We start from the raw sequence: 27,895 nt of genomic DNA, 5'->3' as shown, positions 1-27,895 counted from the left end.
GTGGCTAAGCACAGATTTTGCCCTTTTCTGCCCATGAATATGTGTACCAAATTTGCTGTCAATCGACTACTGTTGCTTCAAAATGTGTTTTCGTAAAAAAAGTGAGGGGGGGGGGTCATTTTTTACCCCAATGTGCTATTGTTTGCGTTTTATCCGCTAACACGTTTCTTTATGAAGCAGGTATCAGCTCCAACTTACCGCTTCAGGATGTCATCTCCAATCAGCGCCCCAATCGGAGTGTTCGGAGGTCCAGAAGAGCTCAGCGCCAAGCTCGGGGCTAACGCCTCCCCGGTGAGTTACCTGATTCATTGGCGACGATCGCGGTTAAGCAGTCACGATGTTTGTTTACATGAGCCTCGAGCGCGAAAGACCACCAATCAAACTGGAGTGCTGCCATGCCACCCCTTATGATCGTACGCGTAGATTACAGAGGGACAGGGCCGCCGTTAGCCTCGACGGGCCTCGGGAATATTTTTTGATCGGGCCCCTATAATTGAAATTTTGGTTGTCCATCACCCTTATCTTAAACTAGACATTTTCAATCTTGACTACTTAGACTTGGAAAGGAGAACATTTGAATAATTTTCATACAGACACGGCAATTTTCATAATTTATTACGAATTCTTAGAATTCAAATAAACAAATTACAATTTAACTCTGTGGATTTTCTATTAGCAAAAGTGAATATCACTCGCTCAAAATTAATTTCTCTATAGCAAGTTGAGCTTCAAGAGCTAATGTACAGAGATTGATCTAACGATCTTGCGAGCCTTCTGCCACTGTACCGTAATTAGGAAATTTTGCTCAATGGTATGTGGTTTTTTAAATCTTCTGCTGTGCATTTTTTTATATTCTACTCTCTCATATTCAGATTTCTGTTAAAAATCAGGTTTCAAAATCTCTTTTGGCCGGGCCCCCAGAATATGACCGGGCCCCAGGGCGACACCCCTTATCGGCGGCCCTGCAGACGGACGTTTCTAATGAAAGGTGAGTTTACAGTAGATTTTCCGCATCTTAATAATGAGTTCTGATCAACAATTAGCTCCCATCCAGCTAGCTACTTCCTTTGTAGCCCTATCATTACAGTAGTTTATAATAATAACAAGAATCAATTTTGAAATGGCTGGCTGGCTGGCTGTGCGGCTGAGATCTCAGCAATTACAATAGGCTAGAAACTTCAAAATTTCACTTTCTGCTATGGTGTAGATGTGCAGGTTCTAGTCTAAATGAGTTTTCTGAGCTGGTCACCGTGCTGGTGACGTAAAATTGCGTGCAAGCTAACGAAAGTTTTTCACTTTTTAGCTAAGATGGAGATACCACCTCGACCTTAGATACAAAGCCCGTTTTCCAGTACCTCGCGAACTTAACACTTGACATGCACTCGGTAAAGGGAATGAGGTGAGCTATTGTTTTTGATATGTATAAGCGGAAATATTTATGTTAATTTTAGGCACGAACTTATGTTGATTTTCTTTGTTTCAGAAGTTGGGGAAACTTTTCCACGCCTCTCAACCCCTCTATCACATCGCGGTTCTTCTCAGGCGAGACTTTCTTAATAAGGCTCGAGGGTAAGTTTTCAGTGTTCGCCTAACTACCACATTTGCTCATTTAGTTTTATGTCGTGTTACTCTATCCCCTACCCCCTTCAGTTTAAGTAAATGTCGCTGTTCTTCGCGGTTTTGACGTAATTTTTTTTGTTTCAGATTTCAGAAGAGCAGCCTTATAAAGGTAGGATTTTTTTATTATGCATGGGGGCGGCCTCCGTCACTTTACATCCATACTGTATGACTATGATTTCATAGCCATACAATTTGTATGAGATGTACCGGTTTTTCTTGCGGATTTTTAATATACAGGGTGATTCCTATAGTACCTGCCACCGTTTGGGAGCGTATAGGGGGTGCCTAGGGGAGTATTTTGATATAGGACACTTGGGGTCGGAAATCTAAAACAAGGGCGCCAGAACCAAATTTATCTTCTGGAATTTCACGCCTGTATGTAGGCAACCCAACCGACCGACGTTTCGCGCGGAGCGATGCAGAGCGAGTTAGCGCGAGGAAGCGACATGGGAGGGAAGGAGGGAAAACGACAGTCAAAAGCAATAACGTTTACAAGTGTTCAACGTGGCCACCGTTGTTCTCAATGCACTTCCTACATCTAGCCAACTATTATTATACTATTGCCATAGTGTTTATTCACTTGATTCGCGTCGTTGCAGACGGGATTTCGTGGGTTTAAACAAAATTCTGATCAAGTGTCAGCCACACATCGCCGCCTGAGATCGCTCCGTGTGCACCGCCGGCCGGTTGGGTTGCCTACCTACAGGCGCGAAATTCCAGAAGGTAATTTGGCTCTGGCACCCTTATTTTAGATTTCCGACCCCAAGTGTCCTATATCAAAATACTCCCCTACGCACCACCTACACGCTCCCAAACGGTGGCAGGTACTATAGGAATCACCCTGTATATCCTTCGAATTGGAAAGAACGCGAGACATACACCTCTTTTTATATATGACAGATTTATTTATTTCTTATTGAACATATAAACCATAGTAACTATTTCACAACCCACTACTAATTACTGTTAATATACAACAATTTTATTATATTACAAACTATCAGACCCGGTCCCGGATGGGAAATAAGCTCGTTTTCGGCGGCTGCGCCGCCTCATCTCTCTCGACTTTACATCAGAAATATTCACGGACATACACTTACTTTAACCTAACTTAGGCCCAGTCTTTCCTTCCCTCGATAAGTTTATTTGGCAACCTTGACAACGATTGGACCAATAATGGTGCCCGTGGAATTTATTCGGAGTTATTGAGTAGTGGAAAAACTAGGCTTTATAATAATGAGATAATTGAAAAATATAAATAATCCTAGGAATTAGTTATACAGGGTGTGGGCCTTATGGTTGTAAATCCTAATGTTCACCCAAGAAAACTTACCTACACAAAGTAAATTCGGTCGGGGATTATCTTATCTTATAACTCAAACTCGGTACGTTACCGATAATTCAAAGATAGTTATTGTAAGCGCTTCTGTAAAGTAGTATATAGGTACACGTCATTATTCTGCTTCTCCTCGTTACTCTTGGAGATATTTCCTTAATTTTGGCGTTCGCTTTAAAGTTATTCTGAATGAACACTACTAGAAAATATCTTAAAAATATTTGCAATTAGGTATCTTAAAAACTCTTTACATGAACACTTTTTTCCAACTTTAATAGGACGTTCCTCTGCAAACGACTAAGAAAACGTTTCGGCAGAAATTATCCGAGTCGTATTAGCATGTAGAACATTTCTCCCTTGATGTTGGGTACCGAAAGGACACATTTATGTCTCTGTTGTAACAGATTTTTGATTTAATACTCGAATTTTGCATAAATAATTGATATTTTTAGTATTTTCGGGTGCCGTAATTATCGATATTTAAAGACGCGGAAAAAAAGTTTTAGAATCCAACGTAGGTAACTGATATGTTGCTAATTAATACCGTTTTCGAAAACATTGCTATAAAAGCCGAACCGAAAGTGCACGTGAAGCCTTTTAAGTCCTCTTTCTCCTCTTCTTTAGCGTTTACTACGAATAAGTGTTTCTCGATGTCTTCTAGTCATTTATTTACGTTATTCTGATTCCTGAACAATTTTTAGTAATCTTTCTAGACTTCTTCAGCTTCTAATGATAAAAATATCTCGAGTTCGTCTGGTCAATTGTTTAGTTCTTCAGATTTTGTCTTTTTTCATCTCCTTGTCCTGCCTCTTCTCTTTGAATATAAAAATTTTATATTCAAAGCTCTTCTTCAGCTTTCGGGAATATTTCTATTGCTATCTAGTAGTGTTGTTGATAGTTATAAATTCAATGCTCTAACCAAAGAGTATGGATACTCTTTGCTCTAACTTTAAAATTTTCGAAATCATGACGCCCTCTTACGGTGGAATGTTTACAGTTTAAGTGACCACTCAGAAGTTTGCTTTTGTGAAGTCGTTAGGGATTTTTGTTTTTCACTGCAACAAATACAAATAGTTCAAAAATCACCGCTAGGGGCTGTCTTTTTTTGTACCTTCTTTAATAATTAATTAATTTCTGAATATTGAGAAAATAATGGGAGACCTACAGAAGAAAATAGAAAACGAAGTGGTATTATTGAAAGGCACCCAGAAAGGTAAATCTCTTTCTACTTTCTCGAATCCTAACCTCCCTTTTTTGAAGAATACCAAAAGGCCATCTCCACAAGACAGCAGCTAGACGCACAATTAAACGAAAATCAGGTCGTGAAAGACGAACTGAACCTCATCTCGATCGAGCGAAGGATCTACAAGGCGATCGGACCCGCTCTCATCAAAATGGAAATAGTCGAAGCGAAACAGAACGTCGCGAAACGCATCGACTACATCAGCAAGGAAATCAAACGATTCGACGATATCATAATGAACCTCGAGAAGAAGCAGGACGGCCACCGTGAAACTCTGCACAAGCTGCAACAGGATAAGATGAAATCTGCGATGAAACCTTAAACCGTTTTGATAAATAAAGCGAGAACATTCGTGTTTGTATTCATTAAGTAACACGCAATCAGCATGACTAATGCGTTACGACATAACGACCGGGGAAATTTCTTCATCTTAATTATTTATTAATAGTGTTTATGGAAATGGATCTTCGAACTGTAGATAACAGATAATTCAATTTAAACGCCCGACGGGTTATCATTTTTCTACTGTAGTAGTTTCAGTTATGTGCTTTTGAGAACACGTCTCTCTCTGCTTTCGTCTGCGTAAAAGTAAGTGCCTCACGTTTACGACATTCTCATTAATGGTAGCACAACAGCCTGACAGAGGTTTATTGGTATTTTGTCGATTTGTTTAACGTATTTTTCTCGTGTATCTTATGTAAACATGGTCAATTTCGTACGGTGCCACTTGATAAAGCAATATCAAAGTGCAAGATTCATTACGAATGTACTTAAAAATAATTATAACTTTAAGGGGGTTTTCCTCTTTTAAATTTCTTTCTGGGGGTCCCAGTGGTATTTTTGTTTGGGTTGGAAAAATCACACGTTTCCTAAACCTACTCAAGGTGTAAAGAAAGCAATATCCAGAACTTAATTTCTGCAAATAAAGTGAATTTCTGGAGTAGATTCTAAAAATGAGCCTATTTTTAAAACATTTGGTGGTGGGAGTCTTTTACTGGAAGGTGAAGTCTATACAATCAGTAAGTCACTAGATTCGGGATTGAAAAGTGTGAAGCTTTCCTCACTCTCATTTTGGTACTACATTCTCCACACAAACGTGTACCTAGGTGCTTCAGGAAATTCTTTTGTTAATGGGAATTATATGTCCCCAGATCTCGCTGTTCTACGTTGATCTCGAAAATTCTAGGGCTCTTGGAGCATTACATCAAAATCCTGGAAGGTCTGGAAAGGTTTCCATGGTTGCTACTACTAGATGGTCCTCGTTTGCGCCCTTCTATTTCTCCCTCTCGCGTAAATTCTGGGAATCGTACATTTCAGCGTGAAGTAGAAAACAACAACTCTTGAAATTCTCTACTTATCTAATCTTATATTCAATTTGGATACTGGTCTAGTCTAGGTTCCAAATTCTCTTCTTTATTTGTGTACCACTTTTCCCTTCGCGTCTTTCACTCATCTACTCCAAAATTCATTTACTAATTCCTTTCCTCTTCTCCATTGTCTTCTTCGCTAATGACGTTCCGTGGTCTTAGGTTCCCAATTGTTCCCAATAAGAAATGGTTTTCCCGAGGGTTTTCCGTTTGGGGGTTCATCTATACGTACGTTAAAGGTCTCGAATTTAACATATATTCGATCTCGATAAGAGCTCTGTAGCCAAGACGTCTCAGGGGAACTTTTCCTTTAGTACCTTTTTTAACTGAACGAATTAAACGCTCCCAAGGGTCTCCCATCGAAGTAGGCGCAGCTGGCGGAATAAATTCCCAATGTGTTCCTTGTACAGGGTGGCTAAATAAGAATGCGAGGTACTGTATCTGAGAATCTATCCATCGCAGAAGCTTGCGGTAAAAAAATTTATTACTAAAACGGCCACGAGCAAAACCAAAGTTTCTGAAATGACCGCTAGGGGGCGTAACTGCAATCTGGAATCTAAAGTCACTAGATATATATATATATAGATATAGATAATATATATATATTTAGTGACTTTACTGGAATCTAAAAAAGTGATGTTTCTGTGAATTCCGGTATATTAACCTAACAAAAAAATGTCCGGTTTTTGAAGTTGACGATAATCTGAACAATTTTTGTTTGACAATTTTTCCTGTATCTCTAAAAATGAATTGGTGGGGGGTATTCAAAGGTTTCCGTATCGAACACCCTGTATCTTCGAAACGGCTGAGCTGATTTAAACACTCGCGTTAGTTCAAAAGAGCCTCAGCTACAAATATTATACTATTTGAAGTCTTGTTAGTTTCACATATCACCGCTTGAGGGCTTTTTTCGACATTCCGACAGAAATGGTTTTTTCAAAAAAATTAAATGCATTGGTTCGATTTTTTTCATGAAAAAGTAGCTAAATAATGCCTAAGCAAACTCGCAAAAACAGCATCTCGATATCTTGAGATATATTATCGTGATGGCCAGCATTTACGGCGACATTACCACAAATTATAAAATAAAAATAATTCCGGAAAAATTAGCATAAAAAAAATAAAATTTTGAGGGAATAAAATTTTCTTTGGCCTAAATTTTAGGTTAGGAACAAGATATCGAGGTGCAGTTTTCGCGAGTTTGTTTAAGCATCATTTAGCTACTTTTTTATGAAAAAAAATCAGATCAACGCATTTAATTTTTTTGTGAAAATTAACCATTTCTGTCGGAATGTCGAAAAAAGCCCTCAAGCGGCGATATGTGAAACTAACAAAACTGCAAATATTATAATATTTGTAGCCGAAGAATAACTCTTTTCAATTAACCCGAGTTTGTTCAAATCGGCTCAGTCGTTTCGAAGATACAGGGTGTTCTTTACGGAAACCTTTGAATACCCCCCACCATTTCATTTTTAGAGATACGGGAAAAATTGTCAAAACAAAAAAGGTTCAGATTATCGTCAACTTCAAAGACCGGACATTTTTTTGTTAGGTTAATATAGCGGAATTCACAGAAAAATCACTTTTTTAGATTCCAGTAAAGTCACTAGATATAGAAAGTACCGCAATCATCCGCCATTTTTGGGCAAATTTGCTGCCAATTTAAAAAAATTGACAAATAAAATCTAAATAGCTGTCATTTTTCATAACCTAACTTCATAGTACTGTCATGTTTTATAAAAATATATACAGATATCTCCAAACAGGTGGAACAATCCCTAACATTAAAGTTACTGGAATCTGGTAACTTCCGCCATTTTTGGGCAAAAATCGTGCGTTCTCTCTCTAACACACGAGCCCAATGGATTGCGGTACTCTCTATATTTAGTGACTTTAGATTCCAGATTGCAGTTACGCCCTCTAGCGGCCATTGCAGAAACTTAAAAATATTTTCCAGGTTTTTCTCGTGGCCGTTTTAGTAATAAATTTTTTTACCGCATGGGCAGGTTCCCAAATACAGTACCTCGCATTCTTATTTGGCCACCCTGTACATGCAGATCTTATTGGATGAGGTGGGAAACAGAAACACGGAAACACCCAAGCAATACAAGATTACAACACCTTAATTTTAACGTTAGAAGAAAATACAATCTATAAACATGACATTAAGGGTTACTAACTTGATCTCAACACCCCTAATAAGGCAAAATGCTCCTATTCAAATCTAAGCACTTACACAACTTATCATGTTTTATCGCACATAATTCTTTCGTAAAAATAGCTATATCGATATGGTTAGGTCTTTAATGGTGAATTGGATTCGCTGGTAACTCTGGTTATCACTGTCCCTGGTCCTAGGCTCGCCTATATCTAGAAATTGCAAACTGAAAATTTTCGTGAGCAGTTTTTCGGATGTCGTTGATTTTAGGTAGTCGGGGTGCGGGGTTTCGAGTGATTGTCAACTGAAACAGGTCAGTTGACAGAAACAGACCTATTTTTTTAACTGACCTATTTTTATGTAACCGATCTGTTTCTGTAAAACTGACCTGTTTCCTTTGACAATCCCTCGAAATCCCACACCCCCGACTGCCGTAAACCAACGACACTCGAAAAACTGCTCAGGGCGAGCCTTCCGATTCGGGACGCGCATGCGCACATGACAAAAAAGATCTAAAAATGACCGTAATGGACCTTAGAATTTCTTATGAGAAATAACATTAGATTTTGATCAAAATTGCGCCAGAACTCTCCTAGCCTTATATACTGTGCACGAAATTTTCTGAACTTGCCACCATAAAACTCGCCCTCTACTACAGAAATTCCATCGTTTGGATTCGAGTTTGGATTTTACTCTTCAGAAACTTATTCGTGGCAGTTTTTCTTCTAAATTATCCATTGTCAGCACTTGGTCCAGTCTTCTCTCTGTTTTTATGACACCAATTCTTCAACCTGGTATAATCCGCTTAGATGTCCAACGTAAGCAGGTTCTTTTGCATATTTTTTTTCTATTTTTTATGTCTTCGTGGCCTCCCGTTACATACACCCTTTCCATATCTGCCTTTCCTACAGTTCCCTACATTGTGACCAGCATTCAAACTGAGATAGCAAATGCTTATTTGCAACCTCATTCCGACCTCAAAATATCTACATTAAAATTCCGTAACACCTTGTAGAAAGACAGCTAGCTTTTTAGTGTTTCTCGATATCGTGGTGCTGCTCTAACTAGCAGTTGACGCCTTGGTCCAAATCAATTCCTTTTCCTTCTGCTATGATGACTATTGAAACCACGCGCGATGTAGTATGGCTCGAAGGACCAAATGCTTCCCTACAAGAACGAAATAAAAACCTTTGAGAAAGTAAAGGAAGTGTCTATTTGTCGGCTTTTTTTACCTTGACTACCCCGAATGTCTACTACCCAAGTGTGCAACAGCAAGGGTGACTACTACAATATCGTTGTTAGTTTCCGTCCCTTCCTAATCCTAAAGAGCGCACTTTGAACCTTACTCCAGTAGGTAACGATGTTAATCGGATATGTCGAAAAATCGGTATATTCACCTGATGACTTCCCGCGTTCGCTTTTGACCCCACAGTGGTTCAGGTCTTGGTGTAGTTCTTCTCATTGGCTAGAAATAATGACGTTAGGCAAACAAAGATACCGATTGCTTCAAATGCTTGCAATCTCTAAACGACTTTCTGTTTCTAGGTGTCCAACCCTCAATTCAGATCTCCTCGGGACCGATTTGTAAGTGTCTTCCCCAATTTCAATTTCGCGACTTTAAATTTGTGCACGGACAATAATGGCCGCTCGGTCGCTACTCGGCGCCTTAGCGGCGGCGTGCGTCCTCGGCGGCGTTCTCTGCGAGCCCAAGTGCTATTGGCGCTCGAAAAAGTGCAGCACCCTTTACTGCGTCGAGGTGGACTCCGCCTACCTGACCGCGAACCTCTCGAAACTAAGTTACAGCTACGATAACGACGCGGTTTACTTCCCCGGGCAGATCAAGGAGATTAAGCCGTGCTTGCGTTTCGAGATCGCTCACGCGTCGATCCCGGAGCTGGGCGACGATTCCCTGCCGGTCAGCCATCTCGACATCAAGAAGTTTGTCGAGATAAACTTGCGCAACATCGCCTTGGAGAGTTTAGGGCCGAATGTGTTCGCCGGATTTGTGAATGTGAGAAAATTGTTTTTGGACCACAACAGCATCGAGGCAATTCGCCTGGAGAAGTTGCCAATGATTGAGGAGCTCGATTTGAGTTTTAACAACGTTAAAGCAATAAGTGAGAGTTCGTTGCCTCGGTTACCGTTGAAGATTTTCGATTTTGGCTCGAACCAATTGAGTCGACTCGGACGGGTCACTTGTAACTTCGAGCAGCTACTCGAGCTCAGTCTCGACCACAACAACTTAACCGCGATCGACGAGCTGAAGTGTAACACGATGCTTGTGAGCTTGAATTTGGGTTTCAACCGGATCGAGTCCGTGAGCAATGAGACTTTTCGTTCCGAGGCCCTTGAGAGTCTCTATCTGAACGACAACGAACTGAGCAACTTGGAGGTGGGGGTGTTTAACAACTCGGGAAATCTCCGCCATTTGTACCTGCACAATAACAAGTTCACTCAATTAAACGGTGATGGTTTCCGAGGCTTGAGCAACCTCGGGGTTCTCACGTTGGACAATAATAATATTAGCGAAATATTTCCTCGGACGTTTGCCGATTTGAAGCGGTTGACTCGGTTGAGTATCGTCGGTAATCCTCTGCGTGTGCTGCTCGAGGAGACATTTTGGGGCCTGGAGAGCTTGAGGTACTTGGATCTGAGCGGTATGCCAATCGTTTATGTGCGGAATGATGCCTTCCTCGGACTGACCCATTTGAATCGCTTGGACCTGTACAGCACGAAACTGAAGGAACTCGATGCGCGTGCTTTTAACGGGTTGCAGAACTTGAAGACGCTTAATTTGTGGAACAGCAGCTTTTACTTGCACCCCATGCTCTTCGAAAAGCTCGCCAGTGTCGACAACTTAATCTTGGGCAAAGCCAAGGGATTCTCAGAATACTTCTTAGAAACCAACAGCTTCTTTGGCTTGGAAAAATTGAAGGCGCTTAACCTCTCGGGTATGGGGGTGAACAGTATCTATCCCGGTTGTTTTCAGGGACTCACAAGCCTGCAGACTCTCTCACTGAGCAACAATAACCTGACCTTTCTGCTGGTGGACGCCTTTATCGGAATGCCTAGCCTGAGAGTGTTGTATCTAACCAACAACAATATCAATGACATTTCACCGAACGCGTTCTACGAGCTTAACCAGCTCGAGCTGATCTACCTCGGCGGGAACAGCATCAAAGAACTAGCGCCGAGTGTTTTCAACGGCTTGAAGAAGATCAGCGTGCTTCAGCTCTCCAATTTGTCAATAGAGGTGGTGCATCCCAGATTCCTGTCGGGCGTAGACAACCTGATGGTCCTAGACCTGAACCAGAACAAGATCAGGGAGCTGAACGAAAGCAGCTTCGTCGGAAGTCCCGAGCTGATCGAACTGAAGCTCGAAGATAACGAGATCACCACGATACAACCGCGTGCCTTCGAGGGGTTAAACAAGCTGTTCTTCCTAAATTTGACCGGGAACAAAATCACGAAGATCGCTAGCGAAACTTTCGTCGGCCTGCGAGTGCTGCGCAAACTGAACTTGGCCGGTTTGGGAGTGACCCAGTTGGCGAGGGGCGCATTCGGCGGATTGGACTCGTTGTTGCACTTGGATTTAAGTGGAAATAATCTCACTGAGCTGTCACCGGACGTTTTCGATAATCTCACCTCCTTGCACTCCTTAGATCTCTCCGCGAATCAACTCAGCCGGATCGAACCGGGCACTTTTAAGAACTTAAAGTACGTCTCCAACTTCCTCATTAATAACAATAACGTTTCGGTCCTAAAACGTAACACCTTCGCCGGATTAACGTCGGTTCACACCTTAATCCTTACGGATATGAATATCAGTGTGATCGAACCGGATGCTTTCGACGGATTAAATATCGTCAACATGATCCGCTTGACCGGAAACCCGATTAAAGCGATTAAGAAGGGCGTCTTCAACGATCTTAGTCACGCGTTCTTCGTCTTTCTGAATTCCGGCCTGAATGAAATAAGCGAGAGTGCTTTCGACGGTTTGAATTCTTTAGCCGTACTCACTGTCAACCGGGCCAACTTCACCAGACTCAAACGCGAGTCGTTTAAAGGCATACGAAATCTGAAAATGCTCACCTTGAAGGATACTCGCATCGGTACCGTGGAGAGTTACGCTTTCAAGGCCGACCAAAACTTGTACATTCTCAATTTGGAAAACACCACCATCGACGCGCTCGAGCAAGAAGCCATACCTCCCTTGGAATACCTCGAAATTGCGCGCAATTTCTCCGGCTACATTCACATGCCCACCCAAATCTACTACAATTTCTCCCACCTGTCCCTCAGAAGAATCGCGCCGAATGCTTTCATCCCGAGCAACAAGTATCGTCCGTCGACCATCGATTTCGATTACAACTTCCTTACGGTCTTAGAAAACGGAACCTTTAACGGCGTAGACGTCCAGACCTTAACGCTGAATCACAACAACATCAACACCATAAGACCGGGTGCCTTCGCCTCGCTGCGCCATCTGAAAAACCTATCGATCACCTTCAACGATCTGAAGACGCTAACGCGCGAAACGTTCCAAGGGCTCGACTCCCTCAGCACGCTCCGTCTCGAGCACAACAACTTAACCTCCTTCGAAGTCGGAAACCTACAAGGGCTCGGTCACCTCAGCCTCGCCTACAACAAACTGAAAGAGCTACCGGCGGACTTTGCCTCCTTAGCCAACCTGACGATCTTGGAGCTGCAATACAACAACCTGAGAAAGTTCAACTACATCTTCCCCTCCCTTGTCGCGTTCACCGTTCAGGGCAACAGTCTCGAAGAGCTCGACACCGTGTACAACTCCACCGCCCTCGCCCTCGTCGACTTTCGCGACAATAACTTCAGCTGCAAGTATCTGTGGCACCTTTTGCACTTTTCCGTGCAGAACCTACTCAAGTTCGCCAAATCCGAGCCGGTGCCCGGAGCGAAGCACTACCACAACATCATCTGCATCGAGGACGACGCGTCCAAGACCGACGGACCGTTGGAGAGCTTCCTGGAGGAGTTCAATCGGACCGGCGCCGATCTCGATCTTCTCCTCGAGAAAAAGGGGAGCTTTCGGGTGGGATTGCAGAACGTCTCGGATCTAATTCAGAACATCACCGATCGACGTCTGATCGCCGAGTACAACCGATCGTTGCACGTCAAGAAGCACTTCGACGAGGTCGGCCAGATCGGGTTCTCCGAAATTTTGCTAGTCATCCTGTGCGCGATTAGTATTGTCGCCCTTTTGGCGAGTTCGTTTAGTTACTGCGTTAATTACGCCAAGAGGAGGAGAAGTCTCGCCACGGCTCAGTCCCAGTTGACTTTAATTAATGATAGATTGTAATGGGGTTCGTTGGTCGGGGATTGTTGGGGTTTGATTAAATAAATTTGTTTGTTTCTTACGTATTACTCATTAGTTTACCAGCTATTTATTATAATTCGCGCACGCGTAATTTACGTCGATATTATGATAGTATCAGTTCTTTTGTCGACATGTTTTCTTGAGGCTTTCTTTAGCACTTAGAACTCTCGTGTATGGACTGTCTTCCAGAAACAAAGATTTAATAGTACTTCATAGAAAATAATTAAACGTTTTGGGAGAGAACATACCACCGGTGGTCTTGGGGTTATGGAATACCCCCAGCACCAGGGAGAATCGATTTCATTTTTTTGAAAATTACCTTGACAGTTTCTTTCGGGAAGGAGTCATCAAATGTCCACTTCTGGTGGGTATTCCATACCCCATACATAATTTTCAAACAAATGAAGTCGATTCTCCCTTGTGCTGGGGGGTGTTCCATACCCCCCAGACTACCCGGTATTACGTTCTCTAAAACGTTCAGTTCTTAGAACTCTCGTGTATGGAATGTCGTGTCAGAAAACAAAGATTACAGTACTTCATAGAAAATAATCAAACATTTTGTGAGGGAACATACCTCTGGGGGGTATGGAATACCCCCCCCCCCCAGCACAAGGGAGAATGACTTCATTTGTTTGAAAATTACTTTGACAGTTTCTCTCGCGAAAGAGTCATCAAATACCCACTTCTGGGGGGTATTCCATACCCCATACATAATTTTCAAACAAATGAAGTCGATCCTCCCTTGTGCTGGGGGGTATTCCATACCCCCCAGACCCCCGGGTGTTACGTTCTCCAAAATGTTCAGCTCTTAGAACTCTCGTGTATGGAAATATCGTGTCAGAAAACAAAGATTCAGTACTTCATAGGAAATAATCAAACATTTTGGGAGAGAACATACCACTGGGGGGTATGGAATACCCCCCAGCACAAGGGAGAATCGGCTTGATTTGTCTGAAAATTACCTTGACAGTTTCTTTCGGGAAGGAGTTATCAAATTTCCACTTCTGGGGGGGGGGGGGGAGTATTCCATAACCCATACATAATTTTCAAACAAATGAAGTCTATTCTCCCTTCCCTTGTGCCGGGGGTATTCCATACCCCCCAGACCCCCCGGTGAAGAATTAGTAGGTAACCTTCCCCCCCCCCTCCCCCCCCCTGTAAAAGCGTAATTAATCTGAGACAACTGTATTTTGTCTACCGACTGAAATACTGTACACTGTTCAGGCTGTTGTGCTAGATATTAAACTCCACCTAACGCGATGCTTTTTCCAGAAGACATGAAGACTGTAGTCTTTTATTTCCTTGCCCTGTACATCTCTAGTACTTATTGCATACCAAAATGCTACTGGCGCAGTGGACTTTGTAGCACATTGAAGTGTGTCGAATTCAACTCCACTTCCTTGAAGGAGGTAATCGGAACGATGTACCACGAGCACGACTACACCTACGATGACTACTTGGATTTCGATTTTGATATCGAATCGACCAGTCCAACATCCGGAACGACAACCACAACTGTCAAACCCCAAGTAAACGAGAACGTGCACTGTCTGCACTTGGAGGTAACCCACTCCGATCTCAACGACGTGGACAACTCCACATTAGGCGTACTGCATCCGCACGAATTTAAAAACATTCGCCTGTCGAGCGATAACATCAACAACATCGACGGGAACACGTTCGCAGAGTTCACCTTTTTAAAGACACTGTATTTGGACAATAATAAACTGACGCAAATTCGCTTGACCAACGGCCTGAAACATTTGGAATCATTGGATTTGAGTAACAACCAAATGACTCGGCTCAAAAGTGAGGACTTTCCCTCAGTCGACACGTTGAAGACGTTAACCTTAAGCTATAACTCTCTGGAAAGTATCGAAAAGGTTACCTGCCAATTTCCCATGCTGTTCCAGTTAAATTTAAATAACAACAAATTAAACAAACTCGACGGTTTCCGCTGCAATTATCTTCTCAAGTCCCTCAATTTGGCGATGAACGCAATTGGGGACGTTACCAAGGAGGCGTTTGCAAATTTAACCAAACTAGAAACGTTGAATCTCAACGACAATGGGATTCGTACCATTGAAAATGGTTCCTTTGCCGAACAGACAAACTTACACAGTCTTTATCTTCACAACAATCATCTCCAGAGCATTAATTCGGGCACGTTTCTGGGACTGCACGGTTTGAGGTACCTTTCGTTGGACGACAACAATATTACAGTAATTCAACCGAATGCCTTCGCCGATTTGGGGAAATTAACCAGCTTGACGCTTTTGGGAAATCGTCTACGGACGCTTCGTACCAACGCTTTCACCGGATTGGAGAGTGTGATCCAGCTCGATCTCAGCAGGATGTACATCGGCGAAATCGAGAAGGGCGCGTTTAAGGGGATGAATAATTTGCACGCGCTGGACTTGCACAGCAGCCGAGTGCACGAGATCAACCAAAAGGCGTTCGACGGTCTCGCCCAGCTGAAAAGTCTGAACTTGGAGGACAACAGCTTCTTCATCGACCCGTTCACGTTCAGCGGCCTGAAAGGCCTCGAGAGCTTGGATTTGAAGAAGAGCGAGGGGCACGGCGAGTATCTGCTGGACGCGGAATCATTCTCCGGCCTGGAAAGTCTGACCTCCCTCGACGTTTCCTACTTTAAGATCGAATTTGTGGCGGTGGGCGCGTTCAACGGTCTCGACAACTTGAAGAATCTCAACTTGAGCAACAACAACATCAAGCAGCTGGTGGCAGATGTGTTCATCGGCATGCCCAACTTGGAGGTGCTCGATTTGAGCAACAACCGGCTCCAGGTGATCTCTCCCAATTCGTTTTACGAACTGGATAATCTAATTTCTTTAAACATCAGCAATAACAATGTGTCCACTCTGAAGAAAGACACCTTTAAAGGTTTGAAAATGATCCGAACACTCGACTTGTCGCAGTTGTCCATTGGCGAAATTCATCCTGGGGCGTTTAGTGGGTTGGACCGTTTGGAAGTGCTGGACTTGCGCGGAAATGTAATCGCCCAATTAGAAGCTTTGTCTTTTACGAATTGCCCACGCTTGCTCGAGTTGCACTTGGAAGACAACGCGATCACGAAGATAAAACCGGGCGCGTTCGAGGGCCTATCTCTCGTGACCAGCTTTAACGTTTCGGGCAATCTGATCCCCAATTTCGAGAACGGCACCTTCGTGGGGCTGGAAAATTTGAAATCGCTGAATTTGTCGAGTTTGGGCTTGCAGAGCCTGGCACCTCGCGCGTTTACCGGATTGAGCAAGCTGGTCTCGTTAGATCTCTCGATGAATAACGTAACGACGCTGCGCGCTTCTACCTTTCAGAATTTGCCAAAGTTGCGTTTTTTGACCTTGCTATCGTGCGGGATCAGGGAGCTGGAGGCGAACGCGTTCGACGGCCTTAACGGTTTGGTCGGGCTCGAAATGAGGAACAACAGCATGCGACGTTTGCAAAAGAACGCGTTCAACTCGCTCGACGGGCTCACCTTTCTCAACTTGAGCTACTCGAACATTGAGGAATTGGAGCCCGGCGCGTTCGGCGGACTCGCCAATTTGCTATCGCTCGATTTGTTCGGCAACTCGATTCGGACGCTTCCGGATCAGGTCTTCGTCGGATTGAAACATCTGCTGCTGTTGGTATTAAATGATGGAATAACGTCGATCGGCAAACGCGCTTTTACCGGTCTCGATGGAGTTCTCACCTTCAAGATTAACCTCGCCAATCTTTCGCAGATCGAAACCGGCACCTTCCAGGCCATGAGTATGTTGAGGTACTTGACGATACAGAACACGCAGATCGGAACCCTACAACCGAAAGCCTTCGCCTACAACGTGTACACATTCAAGCTGTTTATGACAAACTGCACGGTTGACACGCTGGGACCTTACAGTTTCTCCAATGCGAACATGTTCAGATTTAACCAACGACCCTCCTCAAACGGGAAGTATTTCAATTTTACCAATTTCGGAATTAGAACAATCTCGCCCGACGCATTCAGCGGTTTGGAAGGTTACGCGAGTATCACCGAGTACTTCGTCGACTTTGCGCGTAATTATCTGACGGAAATAAAAAAGGGCGCCCTGAAAGGTCTCGATAAAGCCGCCGAGATGAGCTTCGCCAACAACAGCATTGGCTCTATCGAGCCAGGCTCGTTCTCGTCTCTCTCCTCGCTAAAAACTCTAACGCTATCCTTTAACGAGCTGTCACGTATAACACCGGGCACCTTCGAAGGTCTCGCCAAGCTGACGAGTCTTAATTTGGCGAACAACGAGCTGGGCCCTTTAGAGGAGAACTCGTTTACGTTCCTGCCTTCGTTGGAGAGCTTAAATTTGACGAGCAATCAGCTTACTACCCTCCCCTTGAATCTCTTCGCCTTCACCACGAGTTTGACCGATTTGTATTTGAGCAACAACTTTTTGTCCTCCTTGAGTCTCGGCGCGATTCCCTCGCTCAACAACTTAGAGCTGAACTACAACAACTTCGAACGGTTCGATCCGAACGCGCTTCTCTCGGTGCAAAACTTGAAGCGTCTCGCCCTGCGAGGCAACAGCCTGTCGGACCTAAACGAGACCGCCCTCCTGAACAGCGTCCATAACCTGGTAACGATCGACATTCGCGAGAACAACTTCGTGTGCACCTCGTTGACTCGCATGATTCGAGCGTTCGACAAGCACCGAGTCGAGTACGTCAGGGAGCCGAACGTTCCGGGCAACGCTCACTACGACGGCGTGAACTGTCTGGTAAATCACGGCAAGCAGCCGGCGATCGACGACTCGAAGTGGAACGGTTTTTTCGTATCGCTCAACGAAACCAATCGCAGACTCGGCAGGCTGATTAACGAAACAAACGAAAATCTCAACCTCGCCAACGTGACCAATTTAATGCAACAGCTGACCGATTTGCACAAGATAACGGAACACAATCGCAGCGTGCACTCCAAAAATCATCAGAAGCTGGCGCACGCGAAAAGCTCGATGAGCGTCTTTCAGATTTTGCTCGTGGTCGTCGTCGTCATAGTTTGTATCGGACAAATTGTCGGGATCACACGATATTTCTGTAACCGGCATAAGGCGAGTAGTGTAAACCATGCCCAATCGGAATTGCAACTGATTAATGCCGGATTGTAGCTTTTGTATGTAATGCGTTAATAAATTATATTGTTTTGTAATGTTTGCGCGTTTACAAGGTTCGATTTTTCCAAAATAATTCGCTGATACGACTGTTAACGAAGAGAACAATAGTGTAAATAATATGAAAAATGAGTTTCTTTAAAATTGAACTTGCGCGCGCCGCACCTTTTTACATGTTCAACAAATTTGAGGCAGATCGGTTCATAAATAAGAAAGTTACAACTGCACATGCGCAGAAGGATAATTCCACCGGTCTGAAAATTAATATGTGTCTTAGTTAGTTAGGAAGGATAAATCTTATGCCTCCCCTCCCCCCATACCTTGCACACCGTTCCACGTTTCAACTCGTATAAGGTCCTTCTAGCAGCCTGAAGTTACATTCGTTTTTTTTCAAGGACATTCGCTTTTGAGATAGTACCAACCTAAATGGCAAAACAAAAAAATTACTAAAAAAAGGGATCCAAGTTACCTTGGTTGTTTTTTTATTAAACGGTCTCCGAAAGTGGTGGCACAGTTACCTATTCTCATCCCCTGCCAGTGGTTTTTGAAAAAGTGGCCCAACGTTCAAAAAATTCGCCTCGGAAAGCTTGTAAATCGAAATTACATCTTATGCAAATTGAGGACGGGTTTTCTGTGGTCTGTGGAGGACAATTCGAGCGTGATAGCACAAAGGCTTTTTGGCGTTGTGGTGGCCCAAGGGACCACCTATAACCCCCCTGTATATCGTTTTTCCAAAAGTGCCCCACAAATTCCGACTTTAACACCAGGTTAGGTTTCGTCATCACCTTTGGTGTGATATTTGTTTCCAATATTCAAATGTCACAAAGGATGGAAGGAGGTACTGGGTTCGACGATTACTCCTATACAGGGTGTACATTTTTGTTGTTACGTAATCGATCGACAGCAATAGAAAAAATTCAAACGATTTCAAACAAAACTAAAATAAAACAAACAAAAGTGTACACCCTGTATATTTAAATTGGGGAGGTTCGCGGAATACATCGGGAGATTGGTTTACCCTCCTCATATATTATAATATTATAATAATGTTTGTTAATTAGGTGGTCTCTATTTGGTTATTTGCTTAATAAATTGAGATTCATAATCGCAGTAGCGAAAAATGTTTGTACAGTGTTGCATTTTACATCCATTTTTAACCTGTGTGAACTTGGCCCCCCAACTTTAGAAAGCAATAATTTTCGTGATTGAAATCGATTGCGCTTCGTTTGCGCACAATTGCATTTTGTTTGCGCGCTGCCGGTTTCAAAATTACGAAGGAATCAAATTTGGGGGGGGGTTACAAATTTGACATTTTTTTCTTCTGATCGTTTGCGCTTCGTTTGCGCATGTTTGCGCTACCAATACCTTCGTTTGCGCCCCCGTCGTTTTTGAGTTATTCCAAATACAAAATTCCATACTGGCCTCCCATTTTTCAAATTTGCCATTTTTTTCCGCTTAAGAAATAATTCTACCTAAGTATATAGTGAGGAACCCAAACCTATATTTCGTATGGGTTTCAACCCCTGAGCACCAGGGGGTATGGGATACCCACCAGGACAGGTTTAACGGTCGTAGTTGTACGGGTTAGGAATTGGACAAAAAAAATTCATCACCTCCCTGTACAAATTGTTGAAATTTGTTCTATGGTTCTAACCTTCAGATAAATTTTGGGAAATTTTAAGGTTATGTCAACCTTGTAGTGCCCCAAAAATGCTTCATGATAAAATCGTTGCCTAATCCGAGAACTTTGAACTTTGTACTTCTAAAACCGGGCGAAAAATGTTAAAGGCAAGTACGACGTGGGGAGGTAGATTTTCAGTGATAAACTTGTAGGGCACTGTCAGTTTGGTAACCGGAGGGGCGTCAGGTTTAGGCCGTGCCACAGTCGAGCGCTTCGTCAAACAGGGCGGAAAAGTCGTCCTGTGCGACTTGCCCGTAACTAAAGGCAGCGAGTTGGCCAAGGAGCTAGGCGAGGACACATGTATCTACGCCCCCGTGAATGTCACAAAGGAATCCGAGGTGCAATCCGCACTACAGATCGCCAAAGAGAAATTTGGCAGGTTGGATAATGTCGTAAACTGTGCAGGAATCGGCGTCGCGTTTAAGACGTACAACTTTAAAAAGAAGCAGGCGCACAACCTGGACGACTTCAGCAGGGTGCTGCAAGTGAACGCGATTGGTACTTTCAACGTAATACGACTGGCCGTAAGTTTGATCGACGAGAATCCACCAGACGAGAACGGTCAGAGGGGCGTCATAGTTAATACCGCCAGTATTGCGGCCTACGAGGGACAAATGGGACAAGCGGCCTACTCGGCCAGTAAAGGGGCAATCGTCGGAATGACCCTCCCCATCGCCAGAGATTTAGCTTCTCAGGGCATTCGAGTGTGCACGATCGCTCCAGGTAATGTCGACGTCTGCACTGCAATTCACTCAACAATCGTCTTCAGGTTTATTTAAAACTCCTCTGCTCGGAGATCTGCCCGAGAAGGTGACCACGTTTCTGGCGAAATCGATTCCGTTCCCACAGCGGCTCGGTGATCCGGACGAGTTTGCGAAATTGGCGCAAAGTATAATTGAGAATCCGATGTTGAATGGAGAGGTCATCCGGTTGGATGGAGCGCTGCGAATGCAACCATGAGTTTTAATCGAATAAAAGTGCCTTTTGTAGTTTATTTAAACTTGAATTTGTTGGTAATTAAGGGAATAACTTTGGGTTTGTGGTTCTGTTGATGAAATCCTCTTGGTCTTTTTCTTTCTTTGGTTTAATACATTTGAACCTACCTTTCATACACTTTTACTCTCCAATCTAGCTCGGGTAAAATGGTTTAAGAATTGGAAAGAAGTCCATAGATTTTTCTCCACTGATAACTTAAATGCAAAAATCTCAAAAATGGCTAATGCAAATGTCAACATTTTTTTTTTTTAAATCGATTATTCAATTTTTAAAAAATATACAGGGCGTTCTATTAAAAATGTCAAATTTTGAGATATTCATTTGTTTTTGACTTTACACATTTTCTAGCGATTTATGATAAACATTTTGTTTCTGCAACAACGTCGCACGTTGTTCTACTTCATGGTGTTCTTGAATATTCTCGGTTTTATCATATACAATGGTTTTATGTTACGTATTTCTGATAAGCTGCATTTATCTCCAATCATTCTTTGTGTCATGAATATACCTGAGACCAGTTGTATACAGATGTTACTGTCAGAGGTTGGAAGCCATATGAAATATAGGTTCCACACTATACAAGTGGAATTATTTTTTAAGGGTTCCGGTTCTGTGGATTCAGTAATTTTCGGTTCCTGTTCCAATTGTTTTCCCGGTTTTTCAGTTTTCCAACATAAGTAAATATAATAATTATTAAACAATATAAATATAGGGAATAATTAGGTTGTGCGCTGGTACACCATCCTGTTAAAACTGTAACCATTTCCAATAATACTACTTACACGATAAATATGCACGTTTTTTACGGACCATAATAAATTATTCAAGTTGATTTCTCTGAAACGCTTTGTATTAAAAATCTTTCAACGCTTTGTTGTAGAGTTCAAATAGTGGCAATGAGAAAGTATTTTTTTGTTTTTCTGTTCTGTTCAAGATAACATAATAAAAAATAAAAACAAAGTCGGCAAACTCCGGTTTTTCTGGCATATCTTCTGAATTTTCTTGTTTTTCTCAATTACCTTTTGAAGCATGCATAAATTATGGGTTTCTTGGTTTATGTTGCGGTTTCGCTATTGATTTCTTATTGAATAATTTTGTGGGCGACTCCTCTTCCAAAATCTACCAGTCAGTACAGAAGGAGTTGATCGCCTTTTCCCAAAAGCAACTAATGATAGCTTCTAAATGTTCAATTCCTGGAGGTATCCCCAAACGTGCTGTCTTCTCCCCAAAATGTTTAGAATGTGTAACCACCAAATTTTTCTTTTCTGGGGGATTTGCCAAATACGAAACTACGAGGGGGGGGGGGTTGTTATAAATTCAATGGTACAACTTAACAACTCAACTCGTCTTACTATTCGCGGCATAATTACACTGACCACAAATTAAACAATTGGTACTTTTCGATGTGTCGTGCTTTAATAAATGAGAATTTACATTTTTCTTACTATTTGTGGCACATCTAATTACATACAATGCACGTTCAATGCCGCTTTAATTTACGCTTATCATGAGTAGCGCAAATAAACACCGTTAACAAACCAAATGTTTGAGTTAATTGTAGCGTAATTACACTGATAGCAGGGTAGGAAGATATTCAAAGCGAAGAGTGGTAAAAATTGACGTACCTCCTAGTTTTTGTTGTCATTGTTTGGAAATATTATGCAATTTAATTATCCTTATTGTTGTTTGCGTAACTACAATGATTACATTTAAAATTCATGAAAGTAACGTGATAAAATTTAACGTTTAAACTATCCTTGCTCTTTAAAGTGTATAATTACATTGGTTTCAAATGACATTTTTCTACAGCCGTAAAAACTATACAATAAGTAATCAACTTTTGGGCATTGTAAATAAACAAAATGGCGGTCTTATAACCACTAATAGTAATTACAATGTGCTACCACCAGAGGCCTCACTGTTAATCGATGCAATCTTCACTCGTGAAGTGAAATAATAACAAAAAGGATAAAATGTTTTATTTCTTAATGTACATTTATCAGGTCTCATAAAAAACTATATAGACGTTTAACAATAATTTAAAATATTAATATGTTATTATAACATATTGTAAATATACATTTGGCACATGCGTACATGGATAACAGTCGAATCAGTAGGGTATCTCTTTTCAAAAAATATTTCAACAAATTACTTATTGTCATGCCCCTGTAACATCGAATATCATTCGAATCTTCCGACGATCGTTTTGACCCAACCCTTCGCGTTTACCGGTTGTAAATTACTCGAATTCTCCTTGGGCAAATCGTTCTCGTGCGATACGTTATAAGCGCCTTTGCTGACCAAAATTTTTCTTCTGCCCGTATGGAAATTGTGCTCGCTACTCACAGTCTCGCCGTTCTCTTTGGAATTGTCTAATAAATTATTGTTCGTTGTACTTAGTAATCGAGTCGGTTTGGTCGGGACGGGGGGCGGCGCCTTCGACGGACGTTTAACTTTCGGTTTGACCTCGACGTCCTCGTTTAGATTTTTTTCCAACAAGCGCTCGTAGTAGCTATCGGAATTTTGACTAGAATTGCAGTCCTGACTAGAATTCGCCCTGCTCTCCTCGAACTCCTTCTTGACCCGCTCGCCGTAGCTGAGTACCTCCGTCTCGCTGATCGATAGGTCCAGGTTCTCGCAGTGGCCCATCAGATCGTCGGTCAGGTCCGACTGGCTGAGACTCTGCGAGGATCTGAACAGCTTCTGCGGGTCGGCGTAGTCGGGATGCGCGATTCGCGCGCCTATGTTCTCCGAACGCTTGCCCAGGACGGTCGGCTTGCCCGTTCGCTTTTGCTCTTCGGAGATGATCGCGCGGAAACGTTGAACTAGACTGAAACGTATCGCTGATTTGCGGTATATTCGATGATCGGGATGTTCGCTGTCGTTCAGTTGAGATGAAAGATCACTGCAAAAAAAAAGAGACGTTTAGCGTTCAATTTGGGCGTGAAAACTTCCAATTCACAGCAAAATCAAAATAAACTTGAATAGGGCGATTATAAATTCGAGCAATCAATTATCAAAAGTGAATCGATGATTATTGATTATCAAATACTCGATTATTTTGTTTAATCAAAGGAAGATTGCGGCTCCTTGTATCTCAGCTGTTTCTAAAGATAGAAAATTGCGGTATTCGCGATCCTGTGCCACTTTTTTGTGAAATTAGTTCAAAAGCGATTCAGCGTCATAGTTGGCTTTGATTTATCTTGAACGAACTTCAATACATTTACCAGAGGGAGCTGTCAATTTATCACCTGTCAGTTACATGGTCATGTTCACAATTAAACTTCCCTTGCCAACTATGATGCTCAATTTTTTGAATTGTTCGATAGAAAAAACTGCCGATTTTAGATATTTTACGTAGCGTCCAGTGTCGTATTCAAAAAAATGTTGGACCACCGTTTCTGAGATTTTATCCAAAGTTGGTATTTTTTAAATGCAACACCCTGTATATCTTAACGTCTTGATTACATTGATGTACCTCAACCTATATATTTTTTATATAATTATACTTATATTAAATCTATATTTTTAGTTACCATGGATACAATAAACAATACAAAATCTCCATGAAACCATGGCCTACTATTTAAAAACTGTAAGAAATAAGGTCTTCATGTAAAGTTTAAAAAAAACGTGATCCATCAATGTAATCAGGAAAAAGAATTAAAAACAATTGTTGACGGAAAGGGTGTTGCGTATAAAAAATACAAACTTTTAGTCAAAACTCGGAAAAAATGGTCCAAACATTTTTTGAGTATATCTACGCCACTGGATTTTACGTAAAATATCTCAAATAGGTAGTTATATTACATGGGTAATAACTAATAAGATACGATAGTCCCAGTCAAACTTTTCGCTTTCACCCTGTATCTCAAGTATCTCGAGTATCTCGCAAGTCTTATCTTTAACAACAGTTGAGATACTTACACTTTTATTACCATTATGTCTGCCTATATCCGGTAGTTATTGAGTTATTGGCATTTTTTGAAAGAAATATTCTTATTTTTCATTAGTAGTAGGCTTTGGAAACAATCGTTTTATTTGGAATGTCCTTCGAATCATATTCAACATTCTGTTCTTTTTGATCTATTTGATATTAATGCGAATAACTCAAAAAGGGATGCATTGAAAAATAAAATTGACTCTGCTGGAAACCACATGCTCTTTTTTGAACAAAAAAAATAGATGCGCTTTTTTAAAATCTTTACCATTCCTTTTTGCGTATTTTCCATTTTCCATAGCATCCACTTTCTCTGTCCGTCCGTCCGAGGTCTTAATAACTACTCCTACAATTTTCAATATATTTAGTTCGCTCTTTTTGAATTGAGTAGCTTATAAGCTCTGGCACCTGAGCTACGAAAAATCTTGACGATTAATGTGCGCATCAACTGTTTTATTTATCAAGATATCTTTTTGAAATTTTCATCAGAGATGCTTCTGTTAAAAGCAAACATATCTCATATTGTAAACATTAGATTGCAACTTCCTTATTCATGAAGATATTTCTTTGAAACTGTAACCACAGACGCTTCTAGTAAAAACAAACAAATCGCATACAGCATAAATTAAATCTGCGCGAACTGCTCAACGTCAACTTTCTTATTTATGGAGGTATATCTTCGAAATTTTAACCACAGATGCCTCTTCTAGTAAAGAAAAACATAGGGCACATAGCATAATCTTCAACATGCTCTTAAACGACATAACATATAAGTCTTCAAAGGATTTCAAATGTGCACAGTGTGATTATGCAATGAACGAGAAATCATCTCACAATACTTTCAAATATTTAAAAAGTCTCTCGCTCAATGTAATTTTGCAACAAATTTTCAACATATTCTGAAACGACATCTCTTAAGGCGCAAGTCTTGAAAGAATTTAAAAGATGCACAGTGTGATTTTGTAACACATCACCACTATGTCCTGAAACTGCACCGCTTAGCTCACAAAGGCTCAAACGATTTAAAATGTGCGCACTGTAATCGAATTATATGGAAATGTTAGGCAATGTCAATGTACTCATGTACAGGGTGTTTCAAAAAAAAGGTTGAATATTTTATCCACTTGTCATGACAAGAACCCAAAAGTCTTAATAATCATAGGCCCGCAAATTAAGTGTTTCAGTAGATTTTGTATTGCCTTTAACAAATTACTTTATTAAAAACAACCGAACAGTGCTGTAACGTAAAATACCTACATTGACATTGCCTAACATTTCCGTATAATATGCCATTACAGAGTGCACATTTTAAATGCTCTGAGACTTTGTGGGTTAAGAGATGTCGATCGGAAATAACCCATACCTATCACTATAATTTGACAGTTGTTCTCATTGGTTCTCGTATTTACTTTTATAACAATCTTCTTTATATTTTATTCGATATTTTATTAGTTATTTTGCTATTCGGGTCGGAGAGAAAAGCATAGATCATGATGATGCATGATTAGGGTTTTGTGCGCGTGTGCACCATCCTGTTGAAACCAACAGTTTCCAACTATTAAGTAATAAAAAATGCTACTAAATAGTAAATACAGTATGGACTTTCTTTGAGGACCTTATAAAAAATAAAGTTGATGATTTCTCTGAAACGAAACGTATATAAAATCTCTCAACTGTGTTTTGTAGAGCTCAAGAACTATTTTCTATTTTTTTTTCTCTGTTCAAATAACATCAGAGAAAACTAAAAACCAAATCGGCATATTTCAGTTTTTTTTATCTTCGAAAGTAATACGAATTTTCTAGTTTTCTTTACAAAATGATAATAACTCTTTAATTGCACAACTTTTCCCTAATTTAACTATCCTCGTGTCTTCTTTGGTTTGGAGATCCCCATGATAGAGATCCTTATTTTGAACACAGTGTATAAAGGGTCAGCTCCCCCTTTCCTGATGACTCATGGACGAATGCGATCACGTTTTTGGGTTATGGTGTGAACAGCGAAGCGGACCGACGGACGTTCAACCTTTTGACGTTAGTGATAACACGATTTGCGCTACTTAATGGAATAGTTGATAATCAATTAATCAAACAGATGATAGTAAAATAATCGACGGTCGATTATTAAAAACAAAAGAATAATTGATTGCCCGATTATTTGTATAAAGATGAAAACGGAATTAAGGTCCACCCACACCGACGCGGGAATGCGACAAGGGGAACGGACGCGAGATATGCCGCATATCCTGCGTCCGTCCCGCTCCCGTATTCCCGCGTCGGTTTGAGTGGACCTTTATTGATTAATAATCGATTTTTGTTATACACACAAAAACACTTTCACTCGACCATACCTAACTTGACTGTCGTCTAGAATTACTTTTTCTGTAAACGGAAGAACGCAATTTGAACATGATTATCACGGGAGAAAAAAACTGCTACATACCTCTCTTGCAGATCTTCGTTTTCGACGTCCGGTTTGGAATTCGACAGAGCCTCGTCGGCGTTCACGATCTTACAGTCGAGCTGATCGTTCAATTGGAAATCTCTCGGTAACGAGTCGGCCTTGCTCGGCAGCTCGTCGCCGCTCTTCGTCCACGGCTCGCAATCCCTCGCGCCGCGACGCTGACGCGTCATCAGCTTGTGAAACTCCTCGTTCTGCATCAGGAGATCGGAGACGACCTTCTCGAGCGTGTTCGAAATTTCCGTCTCGGTCTCGCATTCGAGCGAGCTCTCCAGTATGTCCTCGCACTTGTCTTGCGACTCGCAAATTTCCGAATCGGAGAGGTCCGTGTAGAACTTGGCGGTCGTGTAGTCTTTCGACTTTTTAATTTTGGTGATTCGCTTCGGCAACGTTTTGCTCGTGTACTGATTGACGAAGCCCGGCTCGGATTTCCGCCTCCAGCTCGTCAGCGACACGAAGGAGCGGTCGGAGGAGGCCGCCCGTCTGCTCGAAAAATCGCGGGTCTTTCGTACGCGGCTGCGCCTTTCCAAATACTGTGGGGTGGAGTGTTGCTTAAGCGGCGAGGTGTCTTCTGAAACTGATACGAGATTAGTTGGTTACCT

The 27,895-nt window shown here is 41.8% G+C and overlaps 4 protein-coding genes across 10 annotated transcripts in view; 3 read left to right on the top strand and 1 right to left on the bottom strand.

Moving 5' to 3' along the window:
• Positions 1–4,009: 4,009 nt before the first annotated feature.
• Positions 4,010–4,553, top strand: LOC116181349 (prefoldin subunit 6). The gene is made up of 2 exons (XM_031501681.1): positions 4,010–4,169; positions 4,217–4,553. Exons 1-2 carry the CDS (start codon positions 4,109–4,111, stop codon positions 4,519–4,521), a joined length of 366 nt encoding a protein of 121 aa, XP_031357541.1. The 5' UTR covers positions 4,010–4,108; the 3' UTR covers positions 4,522–4,553.
• A 92-nt stretch (positions 4,554–4,645) lies between these two features.
• Positions 4,646–18,255, top strand: LOC116181347 (protein artichoke-like). 3 transcript variants are annotated; one of them, XM_031501678.1, is made up of 2 exons: positions 4,646–4,787; positions 14,350–18,255. In XM_031501678.1, exon 2 carries the CDS (start codon positions 14,355–14,357, stop codon positions 18,210–18,212), a length of 3,858 nt encoding a protein of 1,285 aa, XP_031357538.1. In that variant the 5' UTR covers positions 4,646–4,787; positions 14,350–14,354; the 3' UTR covers positions 18,213–18,255. The 3 variants fall into 3 exon arrangements, with proteins under 3 accessions (XP_031357538.1, XP_031357539.1, XP_031357540.1); XM_031501679.1 differs by having other exon boundaries at positions 4,675–4,787; positions 14,353–18,255; XM_031501680.1 differs by lacking the exon at positions 14,350–18,255 and adding an exon at positions 9,270–13,124 and having other exon boundaries at positions 4,690–4,787.
• Positions 18,256–19,850: 1,595 nt separating this feature from the next.
• Positions 19,851–21,089, top strand: LOC116180131 (3-hydroxyacyl-CoA dehydrogenase type-2). Its single transcript, XM_031499989.1, has 3 exons — positions 19,851–20,003; positions 20,049–20,619; positions 20,666–21,089. The coding sequence occupies exons 1-3, from the start codon at positions 19,995–19,997 to the stop codon at positions 20,854–20,856; spliced, it is 771 nt and encodes a 256-aa protein (XP_031355849.1). The 5' UTR covers positions 19,851–19,994; the 3' UTR covers positions 20,857–21,089.
• Positions 21,090–22,854: 1,765 nt separating this feature from the next.
• Positions 22,855–27,895, bottom strand: part of LOC116180130 (pleckstrin homology domain-containing family G member 3) — a 29,675-nt gene continuing 24,634 nt past the window's right edge. For all 5 annotated transcript variants that reach the window (XM_031499987.1, XM_031499983.1, XM_031499986.1 and 2 more), the window contains exons 7-8: positions 27,276–27,870; positions 22,855–23,800 (exon numbers count right to left, since the gene is read on the bottom strand). In XM_031499987.1, the coding sequence (XP_031355847.1) occupies positions 23,077–23,800; positions 27,276–27,870 (1,319 nt within the window). In that variant the 3' untranslated portion in view covers positions 22,855–23,076. The remainder of the gene's footprint in view (positions 23,801–27,275; positions 27,871–27,895) is intronic.

Source organism: Photinus pyralis, unplaced genomic scaffold (assembly GCF_008802855.1).
Source record: "Photinus pyralis isolate 1611_PpyrPB1 unplaced genomic scaffold, Ppyr1.3 Ppyr1.4_LG9, whole genome shotgun sequence".
NCBI classification, from domain to species: domain Eukaryota; kingdom Metazoa; phylum Arthropoda; class Insecta; order Coleoptera; family Lampyridae; genus Photinus; species Photinus pyralis.
This window is presented reverse-complemented; position numbering and strand designations above follow the sequence as displayed.